Raw genomic sequence first — 13,179 nt, 5'->3', positions numbered from 1 at the left:
TGATTATTTTGTTAATGTATCTGCTCTTATGTTCCTGTTTCTACTATTTATGCATGTAATGTATGCAGCAATATTTAGTTCCCAGAAGGTTGTGATAATGCTCTGCACAGTGCCTTATGGTCAGCTGATTAATTGAGGTCCTTTAATTCTACCAAAGTAATACAAAAAAATAACATTCTTAGTCCTGTTTAATCCAGTTAATGGTCACAGGAAAGCAATCCTTTCAAAAATAAAAGATCAGGTGTCAGTGACAGCATGTTACCAATTTTCAGGGGCAAAGCTATTCAAAAACAAATGCCTCTTTACAATGTTTCTAAGGAGGCAAAATACATAAGTGTTTAAGATAATGGGTAAATGTCCTAGATAGGGAAGTTCTTGTATATAGTTATACCAATCTAAAATTGTAGCTCAGATGCAGGTAAAAATGCATGGTTATAGGAAAGTGTTGATCAGACTGCAGCTCCAAGAGGAATGCATGAATACCAGTCACCTGCATAGTTCTCTAGGTCCTATGTGTAACATTCATCAGTTTGTGCAAGTGGATGGATTAAATTAATTTTCGTACATTTTGGTACACACTTAGTCTATTAGGTAAAGATAGTATGCCTGTTTCGCTTTGAGAACAGTCAAACATTTGGGAGAATCTGCTCATCAGAGTACTGGGAAATCTCCTTAAGAATTTTAGTCCATGGTGGCTTGACAGAATCACCCAATTTCAGCAGATTTTTCAGACACATATGTATTCATTCTTACCATTCCACCTCACTCAAAATATGTCCTATTGGACTGAGATCTGTCGACTGTGATGGTCACTAGAGCAAAGTCACTGTCATGTTAGTGAACCAGCCTGAGAAAATGAAATTTTTCTACTGAAAATATCCATTCTAAAAAAAGATCAGAATGTATGCATAAAGGAATGCACATATTCAGAAGCAATGTTTATGTATGCATTTTGAGAAGCCTAATGTGTGCCAAAAAAGCAATCCACATACAATTATACTTACATCACCATCCTGTTCTTTTGACACAAGGAAGGATAGGTTAATGCTTTGTTATGCTGTTTAAAGCAAATCTGACTGTCTTACCATCATTCTCATGTTACACCAGAGGTCAAGATTCACCAGAATCTTCAGTCATGCAGTTTTGGTGATTATTTATCCAGTGTGGCCTCATCGTCCCGTTTTAGCCAACAGGAGTGAATCCTTTTGCAGCCCATCCACTTCAAGGTTATTTTATATACTACTGTTAAAAATATCTATTATTAGAGTATTTCTGGTGTTTCTTTTAGATTGGACAGGCCAGGCCTTACCTTCTCTCGCAAATAATGTTGTTTTCACCTCATTACTGTTGCTCAGGCACTTTTTTTTTTGTTTATCTCATTTTTGTTTATCTCATCATTCTCAGTAAACTCTGGAGACTGCAGTGTATGAAAATCCCAGGAGGGCAACTGTTTCTGAAATACTGGAGTTGCCACTTTTCAGCCCCAACAATTAAAACATGATCAAAATTGCTTAGATCATGCCTTTGTTTATTTTAATGTTTGGTTGAACAATCTGAATATGTCTGCATCTTGTAGTAAAGATCTGTGTTTTTTCATATTTCTTGTTTGTCATGACACCACAGAGTACTCTACTGCAGCCACATGATTGGCTGTTTGGAAGATCAGGTTATTTGCATATACAGTACCTAATTAAGTGGCAACTGGGTGTATATAACATTAAAGGAGTTGCAGAACTTGCCAGATCATGCAAAGTGTTTATTATATATAATGGCTGACTGCCACATAACTACAAATCCTTCAGTATTTAGATATTCTGTAGATATGTTTTTCTAATCTTTACATGGAAATATAATTTATTACATCACTGGGATAAAGGGATTCACACCCAAACCTGTTTTGTAGTTGTCATTAAATGGTGTAAAATGACCTTTAAGCTTTTATTGTCACTTTCAGAAGCTATGAATTGTATATTTGTTACACTGAACAAAATAAATATGCAGACTTGTTCCCTGCCTGGACAGGTTCTAAGGAATGTAAGGTAATGTTAAAGGCATAATGGTGGATGATTGAACTGTCAGTGATAGATAAGGCAGTCTAGAATGGACTTGTCTTTGGCAATCTCTTACCCCTCATCAATTTTTAATTTCTTGATTAAACACTAAAACTAAACTGTTTAGAAACAGAGTATTTTTCCAGTGTACTGTAGACTTCATCAGTTGTACTCTTAGGAGTTGCACCATATGTAGTTTTGCCAGTATCAGTTAAATATTAGCAGATAACATCTAGTAAATGCCAACACCATGTACAAGAACAAGTATCTTTAATTGTAGTATATACATTTGCAGTTTGCTTGATGCCACAGTTGCATTTATCTTTCTTTTATTTGCTGATATGAAGTAACTGAATGGGAGTGTGTGTGTATTCAGATACCTCCTATATAAAACAAGTTGTTTTTGGTAGTTCTGTGGCTGCTAGTTTTTATTCCAGATTCTTAACAAGATGCCAATTCTTGTCTTGTCTTGAACACTTTACATGTCTTTATTTACTCCATGAAATGGAAATATACAGAATGTCTGCACTACTATTTTTAGTTTAAAGAAATAAATCTATGTATTGAAATTTCTTCCTTTAGCAACCAGTGTGCTTATTCTTCTATTGTTTTCTAGGGCAGCCATCTATAGAGCTGCTAAGGCAGCAATTACATCCATGTTTGTGTTTATCAACACAAATATTAAAGGAACAATATTAACAAGGAAACAAGAAACACAGTTTTAGAATAAGAATAACAAATTTAGTCATTTTTATAAAAACAGCATACATTGTTTGACAAACGTATAACATATGCTTTTAAATAAAATGTGCAAAATAATTAATTTTACATAAACAATTACAGCAAACATTTTTGGTACAAAATTTCTGATTTCATTGTATACCTTTTTTTATATTTTTTATTTACTATATTATTCTCAAATTTTCCTCACTAGTGCATTTTTTTCAGTGAATCAAGTGGTGAGATTGATGTATGTGAGCTTCACAGTCATTCTGATGAATTAACAAAGCCAGACCAAAAACCTGTTCAATTTCTAAGGACTTTTTTTTAATGATACATGAGGGCTTATCTTTAAAAATGCTGTTATTGGTTGTATATTCACTGTCCAATTGTCTAACTTTATGGCCTTTTTTGTTCCAGGCCTATGAAAAGAGATTTCCAACTTGTCCGCTAATACCTGTTTTTCTGGGAAGTGAAATTCTGAGTGAATTTAAAAGTGAGGATGGATCCCTGCATATTCTAGAACGCAGCTGTAAATTAAATGTGGATGCTCCAAGGCTGCTTAAAAAGGCAAGTATTGGCTAAAATATCTATGAGGGTTTTGTTTTGTTTTTTTGCTTCATTCCAGCTTTTTTTTTTCCCTGAACTTGACATGCTTAGCAAACAGGGTCAAATATAAGCTTGTAAGAATCAGACTTCAAAAAAGCAGTTATATATTGGAATTTAGAATATACCATTTTTATACTATTTTTGCCATTTACACTTCTTAAAATATATAAAAATCTTATGATAGACTGAAAAGGTAACTGTGTCATATTACACTACAACTTTAGTGTAATCATAACATTAGCATGCACCATACATTTATTTTATTAAATTTATACCAGGTAGAAGGTTGCATTTTTCTTCATGCAAAATCCAGGTTCATCGCTTTTGTACAGAGAGCCTCATCTTATAGTGTGTGTTTTGCACAGCAGCAGTATCTATTATTGTTGGAATAAGGTACTACAAACATTTTTCTTCATGGGCTGGTGAAAATATCAGCTTCCTATTTAGTTTAGGTGTAAATTTTATTCATACCTAAGACTTTAGAGGGAATGTGAACTGCCATTTATCATTTCAAGTAAATTGCCGTCTTCCATTGCTACCTTCTTTAAGATCTCAATTCTCATCTTGGAGTTACACTTTTATGGATTCATTTTTAACAGAGTACAACTTGGCTTGTTGGAAACAATATAAAAGCCTTGCCATATGTCAGTTACATAATCTGTTTTGCTTGAATAGCTTAATATTCTATTCCTGAATGCCTCTGTTATCTAGGATCATTAGAAATATTTTAGAAAATATTTATTCTGTATCATTTTAACTAGGGTTATCTGCATGGGTACTTTGGTTTCTTCCCACGCTATAAATGTGCGGGTGAACTTGACTGGCAAATGTGAATTGGCTCACTGTGGATATTTGTGTGAATGTCCCAAGCACTCAAGTATCAACAAGTTGGAAAGCATCCCTGGATATACTTGCATATATTCGTTCAGAACATTATTGAATGTGTATATGAATTAAGTTTATTTACATTTATGTTTGATTTAGTAGTACTAGGGTGTTGTACCGTGTTAGCCATTATGAATGTAGAGAAAAGCCAAGCAAAATGACACCTTTTATTGGCTAACTAGAAAGATTACAATATGCAAGCTTTCGAGGCAACTCAGGCCCCTTCTTCAGGCAAGATGAAGAAGGGGCCTGAGTTGCCTCGAAAGCTTGCATATTGTAATCTTTCTAGTTAGCCAATAAAAGGTGTCATTTTGCTTGGCTTTTCTCTGTTTGATTTAGGTAATTTATCTTTTTTCCTTTCTATTCTTAATAAAATAATGTTTTCAACTTTGCTTTTAAAAATTAATGTAGTTTAATGCCATTTTATAAATTAGAATGTGTGTAAAAAATGATTGATTAATCTATTCTTACCATAATCAACATATTACCTTTTTTATATATAATTCAATGCATAAGTAGCGTTAATATTTTATAGAAATGCACTGCTTTGAGAAAGAAGTTCTTTATACCCTTATGCAGAATTCTTTAAACAGCTCCTTGGTTTGGTATGCTTTTATTCAAATCTGTTAAACAGGTGTGACTGAACCAGGTGGAGTCATTTTAACTTATTACCATGTTACCATTATGCCTCCTTGAAAATTTTAAAGATGGGAGAGAATCAGGATGTATAAGTTTACACACTTAAGTCTGTCATTTTTCATTTTAATTAGCTCTTAAAATTAATGTATGTCGACTTTCATGTTGATAGTGTAGAATATATTGTATACATAGCATACACAATTTTTTAGTGCATTTTTCATTATACAGTAATCCCTCCTCCATCGAGGGGGTTGCGTTCCAGAGTCACCCGCGAAATAAGAAAATCCGCGAAGTAGAAACCATATGTTTATATGGTTATTTTTATATTGTCATGCTTGGGTCACAGATTTGCGCAGAAACACAGGAGGTTGTAGAGAGACAGGAACGTTATTCAAACACTGCAAACAAACATTTGTCTCTTTTTCAAAAGTTTAAACTGTGCTCCATGACAAGACAGAGATGACAGTTCCGTCTCACAATTAAAAGAATGCAAACATATCTTCCTCTTCAAAGGAGTGCGTGTCAGGAGCAGTGACTGTCACAGAGATAGAGAGAAAAGCAAACAAATCAATAGGGCTGTTTGGCTTAAGTATGCGAAGCACCGCGGCACAAAGCTGTTGAAGGTGGCAGCTCACACCCCCTCCGTCAGGAGCAGACAAAGAGAGAGAGAGATAGAGAGAGACAGAGTTTGTTTTTCAAGCACAAATCAATACGTGCCCTTCAAGCTTTTACGTATGCGAAGCACCTTGCAGCATGTCGTTTCAGGAAGCAGCTGCACAAAAGATAGCAACGTGAAGATAATCTTTCAGCATTTTTAGACGAGCGTCCGTATCGTCTAGGTGTGCGAACAGCCCCCCTGCTCAATCCCCCTACGTCAGGATCAGAGAAAGTCAGCGCAAGAGAAAGAGAAAAGTAAGCTGGGTAGCTTCTCAGCCATCTGCCAATAGCGTCCCTTGTATGAAATCAACTGGGCAAACCAACTGAGGAAGCATGTACCAGAAATTAAAAGACCCATTGTCCGCAGAAACCCGCGAAGCAGCGAAAAATCCGCGATATATATTTAAATATGCTTACATATAAAATCCGCGATGGAGTGAATCCGCGAAAGGCGAAGCGCGATATAGCGAGGGATTACTGTATTGTTATGCATCAGAATGTAAAAATAATGTACAATGCAGTGCCACATTCACAAGGCACTGTTACTGAATTTTGCTGAAGGCTGAACAACAGTTATTTGTTTTATAGTTTTTATAATGAAGGATACCTAAAGCTCTTTAAAAATCATAGCATTTCCAGAGATATTAAAAAATGATTATTAAAATTTTTTATATTAATGAACAATATTTCTATTAATTAACAATTACCTATATGTGTTTTTTAAAGAGACTAAAATTGCCTAAAACAATTGACTAAAACAAATAGCAAAATGGTCCATGTGGACAGCTGAGCACTCATTATTTCAACCTTAACCTATTATAAGGACATGCACTGATGTTCATGTTATAGCCGTAATCTCAACCTATACAATATTTACTAAACTAATCTCATTTCATTCCTAGATTGCCGGTGTGGAGTATGTATTCTTCATACAGAAAAACACTTTGAACTGGAAAGACCGAACACTGTTAATTGAAGCACATAATGAAACCTTTGGCAGCAGAATCACTGTCAATGAAACCTGCTGTTACAGTGTAAGTAGGGCATGTATTTTATCCACAAGTGAGTCATTCAAAGTAGGAGGTCTATGAATCGGTGAAACATTCACAAGAAACTAAGCACACCGTCCTTTTTATACCTAGGGTGCTTTGATGAAGTTTTCTCAATTTTTTCAGGTGGGTGTACATAAAAGTTCTGACCCCTTTTTGCTTTTTTAATTGATTTTACTTTATTTATTTATTTATTTATTTTTTTAATATTTCTTCCTCTTGCTTTAAAACAGTAACTTTGCCAAGACTGATGAGGTCTTTTCCCGAGAGACTTTACAATTAATTCAAGTAATCAGTAAGCACGAAAAATTGGGACGTCTGCCTTTCCCTTGACCTCTACTCACACCATGTTTTACAGTTCTACTTCTGCCAGTGGATTTTGTTTTATATGAATCTGTAGATTTCTGTGTTTATGAAACTACTGGCCCACTGTCTGCAGTTGCAGGAGTGGCCTATTAGCAACCAAGAGAAGGAAGACAGGGTAGGAGATTAAATGTGAAAGGCATCATTTGAAGAATAATAGGCAGAAAAGGAATCCTAAATATTTTCCATTCCTAGTCTTTGTATTACGCCCCTATTCATGACTATAAAAACAATTTTCCTTTGCTCTAGCCATCTTTCTGTGTGTCTGATGTACTGTTTAGTATATGTGTGTCACTTACCGCATTCTGACTCTAGTACTTAAAAAAAATTGATAATGTTAAATTGTTCTTATTAAGGCAAGTATTATAGCATGTCCTTTACGTCAGGGCTCTTTGACAATTTTTCCCCCCATTTTTTTACTTTCATGTGAATACTAATTTATATCAGTTAAACTCTATTCATGAATATTCAGGAAAGTTAAAATAAAAGTACAATGTAGTTGTCAAACTCTCCTTGAAATAAATAATTAACTTTTCTGTATAAATAAATAATTAACTTTTCTGTATTAAGAAAACTCCTTACCTTTCCTGTATCACTTAGATGGTAAAATCTGGTGTTTGAAGAACAGACTACTGTTGAAGGCAACACTTTTGTGCTGATTCAATAAACTAATATTCAGTCCCTGTAAGTTAAGTTTATAGTATCCCCACCATCAATTATGTATTTGTTTTCTCAGTGCTTAAACATATTGTTATCATCATAACTACAAATAGAATTTAATGTAATTATTTATGCAACACATTATACAAATTTGGGCTTGGAATCATTATATCTGCGTGGATTAAATGCTAGCTCAGAAACTTTTGTTTATATAAGTATTACAAATACATTTTTTGTGGAACTAGATAAGGGTTATCCCTTATCAAACATATTAGCCACTGAAAAAATGTATTAGTGGGTGGCACTTTTTTTTAAGTGGTGGAGTGGGGTCTGTGCTAGAAAGGTGCAACTGATAATTAATTAAAAATATTATTAAAAACTTCTATGCAAACTAAGACATAATTGCAATTTTGTGTATGTAGAATGTGAAGAGGCCATGGATAAAAAAAAGAAACCTAAGATGCTTCTGTTGGTGACACCAATACATATTAATTTATTTCCACCATTATTTTAGCATGCAGTATTTAATTTATGGAATACATTCAGTGTTGGGACCTTTAGAGATTTGTATATTGACATTATATTTGCGTCCTTTAAGAAAGTGTGCCTCATATATTTCATCAAAATGTTTTTTTCTACGTACATGCTACACATAAAGAAACCTTTGCAACTTTATTATTGCAACCATCCATTACTATAACTATACTGTATGTACTATACTATCAAAATAACATTTTCTACCTTTCATAACGATGTTGATAGCATTTCCAGACTATACTAGTGTTTTAACAAGAGTGTACTCCAAGGCAATACACAAGGTAAAGCCTAACTCAATCTCATCTGAATTTTCTCTTGCCAATGAACTTACTGCACTCAAAGCAGGCTTAGAAAGTATTAACAAGCAGCCTGCAACACCCCATGATTCATCCTTATTTGTTATTGTAGACATAGTGAGGAGGACTTTTAAAACGAGTTAATGTCTAAAAGATATTTCGCCTGGATGAAATTACAGGGGGTGTTACAAATAAGGAATCACCACATAGTTTGTATTAGTTCTGCACTTTTTTACTTGGTGTGGTTTTAATGTGTAATATTTACATGGTCATGAGCTATGGGTAGTGACCGAAAGAACGAGATCGCGAATACAAGCGGCTGAAGTGAGTTTCCTCCGCAGGGTGTCTGGGCTCTCCCTTAAAGATAGGGTGAGAAGCTCAGTCATCCGGGAGGGGCTCAGAGTAGAGCCGCTGCTCCTCCGCATCGAGAGGAGTCAGATGAGGTGGCTCGGGCATCTGATCAGGATGCCTCCTGGACGCCTCCCTGGTGAGGTGTTCCGGGCATGTCCAACCGGAAGGAGGCCCCGGGGAAGACCCAGGACACGCTGGAGGGACTATGTCTCCCGGCTGGCCTGGGAACACCTCGGGATTCTCCCGGAAGAGCTAGAAGAAGTGGCCGGGGAGAGGGAAGTCTGGGCATCTCTGCTCAAGCTGCTGCCCCCGCGACCAGACCTCAGATAAGTGGAAGAGGATGGATGGATGGATATTTACATCTTGAGGGATAAAAAATCAGCTAGATTTTTTAGAAATTATTATCAGTTTATTTTAAATTAAATATTTCAAGTTTATCTCCTTGACTTATGTTAAGTGGTTTGTGCAGCAATGTAAAACCATGAGGAATTTTTGCACCTGTTGGTATGTTTCCCATGCTCAGCATGGGCATAAGTGCATATGGTAGCGTGGACGAGGGACTCTGGAGTGTTAAAGGGGGAATTTTTGGAATATGCTTTCATGTGCAGATGTTTGCAGTTTAGCCAGTTCCCTCATTAGAGCTCTGGGGTGCGTGATTATGCCCCTGCATACACTAAGCTATAAACAGAACCTGAGTGGGGCAGATCGAAAAAGAAAGACTAAGAGTCTGGAGGCTAAAAGAGAAAGTGAAAAGAAAGTCAGGATCATGACTGGACTCTTGTTTCTGTGGAGTGGAGGCAAGTGGTCAGGAATGGCCCTGGGAGGAGCAGATAATTCGCATAAGGCTGGGTTGCTCCTGTTGAGCACCCGTGGACCTGGAGCCACAAGCTGCTTCAGTTGACTCCTGCAGATCATCATAGGATGGCATTAGGAGGGGTGTGCAGGACTGTAGATGCCAAGGGATGGTGGTAGCAGAACACAAGCTGGACTTGGAGCAGCACAGTGGTGACTGGATGAGGTCGCTGGGGTGCAAGCCGATTAAAAAATTAACTGCACTTGTGGATGTCTCCCCATGTTGTGAAGACCCTAATGGGTTAGTGAAGGGGATGTTGTGCTTGGAAGGAGGCACAGAGATGGTTTAATCTGAAAGATCCTGACTGTGTTTTAACCTGTGGATTAAAGTATATATTGAATTTTTTATTAAGGAGCTTTTAGCTTCCACTAGGAACACTGTTTTTATGGATTATTTATTTATTTGAAAGACAAAACTTGCACTGCACTTTGTTTGGACATCTGTTTGTGTTAATAAATACACTCAGCACTTTGACATTGATCTGACCTTATATTTTTATTAAGCTGTTAATCAGAATAGCTTTACTTTCTAGCAAGAGAATGTTTAGTAGATGTTATTTTGAACAGCAGTAATGTATAGGGCATTGATTATGTACTTTATAAGAATCACATGAAAGGTATAGGTTTAAATCTAGGTCAAATTTTGATCTATAGGTTGAGGATTATTTTTTATTGATTCTGTTATATAGGTTATTTTTTTAGATTTCCCTATTTATGCATTATAGTTAGCAAAGATATATAGGTAAGATAAAATATAGCCTGATATTTAAGATCAGAAATCACCTTCTGACTGTTACTTTGTGACTATCTTGCCACAGCTACGTTAGGCTACACAGCAACTTCAGTGAGGCTTTGAAAGGCTGATGGAGAATAAGAAGTGGCTGAATTTAAACATACTGAATTTAATTTTGTTTTAACTAATAGTTTAGAGTTAATAGGATGAGGTTTCAAATGCTTCCTGTAATTAATTTACCTTTCTCATTGTTTCTAAGCCAACTTAGCATTTTCCATAACCAAGCCGATCTTTGTTGTTGGCAAGAGAATCAAAGCTCTACATATTATGGAAAATGCAACACCCAAGTGAGCCCTTGAACCATAAGAGAAAAGAATAGAGTATATGTTTAAATAGTAATGGTAAGCTGTCTTTACTACAGATGTTTTTTGGATTCAGGACCCTGGTTCTGTAATCATTTCACTGCATTGCAGGGTAGTGCTCTTGTTTGGACACTACAGTTATAAGACACTTGGTTCAGGCTACAAAAAAGCTGAGTTTCAAAAGTTTAAAGGCACAAATGGTACTGCCAGGAATCTGAAGAGACGCTGAACAGCAGCTGCGGCTCTTCACTTCGAAAGATCATGGGCAGGAGTTTAATTCACTCAATTTAGTGTTTGCTATTGAAGCACCTGTTTTATCCTTTCTCTCTTGTTAACTCATTTGCCCAATCATGTGCCAGATACGTGGCAACAATATTTAACAGCAACTCTTTCTAAAAGGAAATGCCATCAGCTGTTAAGTACAAAACTAATGAAACAGAAATAAAAGAACACTTTTGCCCCTTAACTTGACTTTACATTGCAACAAGATACATGAGTTAACATTAAGTCAAGCTTTTCTGTGACAATTTCATATATTAAGCATGTGCAATGTTTAAGCACTATTCATTGTGTTAAGTCATACTTTTTAATTGCTGTTATACATTATTAATATAGTAATAATACGGCATCATTGAATATTAAAACATCTTTCCTGAACAATTCACATGCAAGCATCAATTTTGAATACTGTGTAAGCTTTGAAGCTACAAAGATCAGTAAGTCTTTCATTGTAAGAACTGTATTGTGGTGGCATATGTTCTTACCTACTATTATACTGTGCTGTCTGTGTTCTAAACCAAGTGGCTCTACCAGGAATTGTAAGTTCTGGAGAAGAGGTATAAGTTGTAATTGTGAAGAGAAACATTCTTAAAAGAAAGCAGAGTTTTTCAAAGAAGTAAGTGCACTATTCATGTGATCCTTTCTTTGAAAACATGCATTATGGTATAAACTTCTCTTATGAAGTTTTACTTTACTATTAAAAAAATTATAAAGCATAGTTAAGACATGCAGGTTAGGTGCATTGGCGATCGTAAATTGTCCCTAGTGTGTGCTTGGGTGTGTGTGTGTGTGCCTTGCGGTGGGCTGGCACCCTGCCCGAGGTTTGTTTCCTGCCTTCCTTTCTGTATTGGCTGGGATTGGCTCCAGCAGACTCCTGTGACCCTGTAGTTAGGATATAGCAGGTTGGATAATGGATGGATGGATAATTAAGCATTAAAATGATATATTGACAAGTAGGCTGTTTGACAGAAAGGTGACCTTAAGTTTTACTGAGCGTATATAATGTTTCGTATCCATTTTCATTAGACTGATGCATGCTCTTTGGGGAATTACTAGAAGCACACATTTCTTTTCCTCTAGCTAACCAGATGTGCTAACAGTTTTCTTTTAATTGGTAACCAAGCAACAACTGTACCAGACTTTATGTTCAGCTGAATAAGATCCTTTTCAGGTCTCACACGACAAGTTAGTGAAATATAAGGAAATACAACTAATTTGTGTTCTTTGCAAAGCTACTTTATTTCTGTAGTGTAAAACATAAAAGTTGTAGATAAGGTTAAGTTTTAGAGTTAAGAACATGCAGCATATTTAAATGGGAGATATCAATGAAGTTTTGTAACGTTGGTTTAGTCTTTCATACAGTTTTATGGCATACGTCTGAAAACAACTGATAAAAGAAATACGAGCTGCACCTTGTGCTGATCTAGAATGAAATAAGATACTTTCTTCAAGCAGTATATTCTAAAGAGTCTCAGTTTACTGTGGCATTTCAGTTAGTGCTAGACAGCAAACATTGAGCTATTCTTGGAAATATCAACTGTATTGTTGAGCTGTAGAAACAGAAATTAACATATTAAAGATGTTATTAGATTTTTATATCCTTTAGCTGTCAGTCTCTTTCAGATAAGTAAAAAGTAGAAAATTTTGGAGTAATTTTCTCCCACAATGTATTTTTTCTGGTGCTCACTAAAAATGCGTACAATTCAATATTATAGTAACCGTTACTGCACTCTGAATTAAGAATACCTAAATAATTACAGTGAATGTAAAAATAAGATTAAAGTTTGAATTGCAGTGTCAAAAGAAACTTTAAAACTCTATAAAGCAACTGTTTACTAATCAAAGAAAGTACTAAGATGATTAATATGTGAATATGGAGCTTAGCATTATTATAAAGGTTAGAGACTTAGGTGCTGAAGAAGAATTCAAGTCTTACTAGAAGCACCTGAAATGTGTGTATGTGGGAACATGGAGTGAAATAAGTGGAAGGTTATAACAGAAAAAAATACTTTATAAAAGGTATGTTTTTTAAAATCTCCACAGATAGAGAGCAGAAGTAGCCTGGGCACATTTTAACTGAGAACATGGATCAAAGAAGTAAATATTTGATTATAAGGTCTGCTACTAAAATTAGAA

The 13,179-nt window shown here is 35.5% G+C and overlaps 1 protein-coding gene across 2 annotated transcripts in view; it reads left to right on the top strand.

Moving 5' to 3' along the window:
• LOC114660899 (SEC14-like protein 5) overlaps positions 1 to 13,179 on the top strand; it is a 94,665-nt gene that overhangs the window by 39,731 nt on the left and 41,755 nt on the right. Inside the window, exons 4-5 of one of the 2 annotated variants that reach the window (XM_051933615.1) lie at positions 3,192 to 3,341; positions 6,464 to 6,595. In XM_051933615.1, the coding sequence (XP_051789575.1) occupies positions 3,192 to 3,341; positions 6,464 to 6,595 (282 nt within the window). Of the gene's footprint in view, positions 1 to 3,191; positions 3,342 to 6,448; positions 6,596 to 13,179 lie in introns of those variants that run through there. The other variant, XM_028813885.2, reaches the window with a different exon arrangement.

Source organism: Erpetoichthys calabaricus, chromosome 11 (assembly GCF_900747795.2).
Source record: "Erpetoichthys calabaricus chromosome 11, fErpCal1.3, whole genome shotgun sequence".
NCBI lineage: Eukaryota > Metazoa > Chordata > Cladistia > Polypteriformes > Polypteridae > Erpetoichthys > Erpetoichthys calabaricus.
Note: the sequence above shows the minus strand (reverse complement) of the source record. Positions and strands in the feature narration are given on the sequence as shown.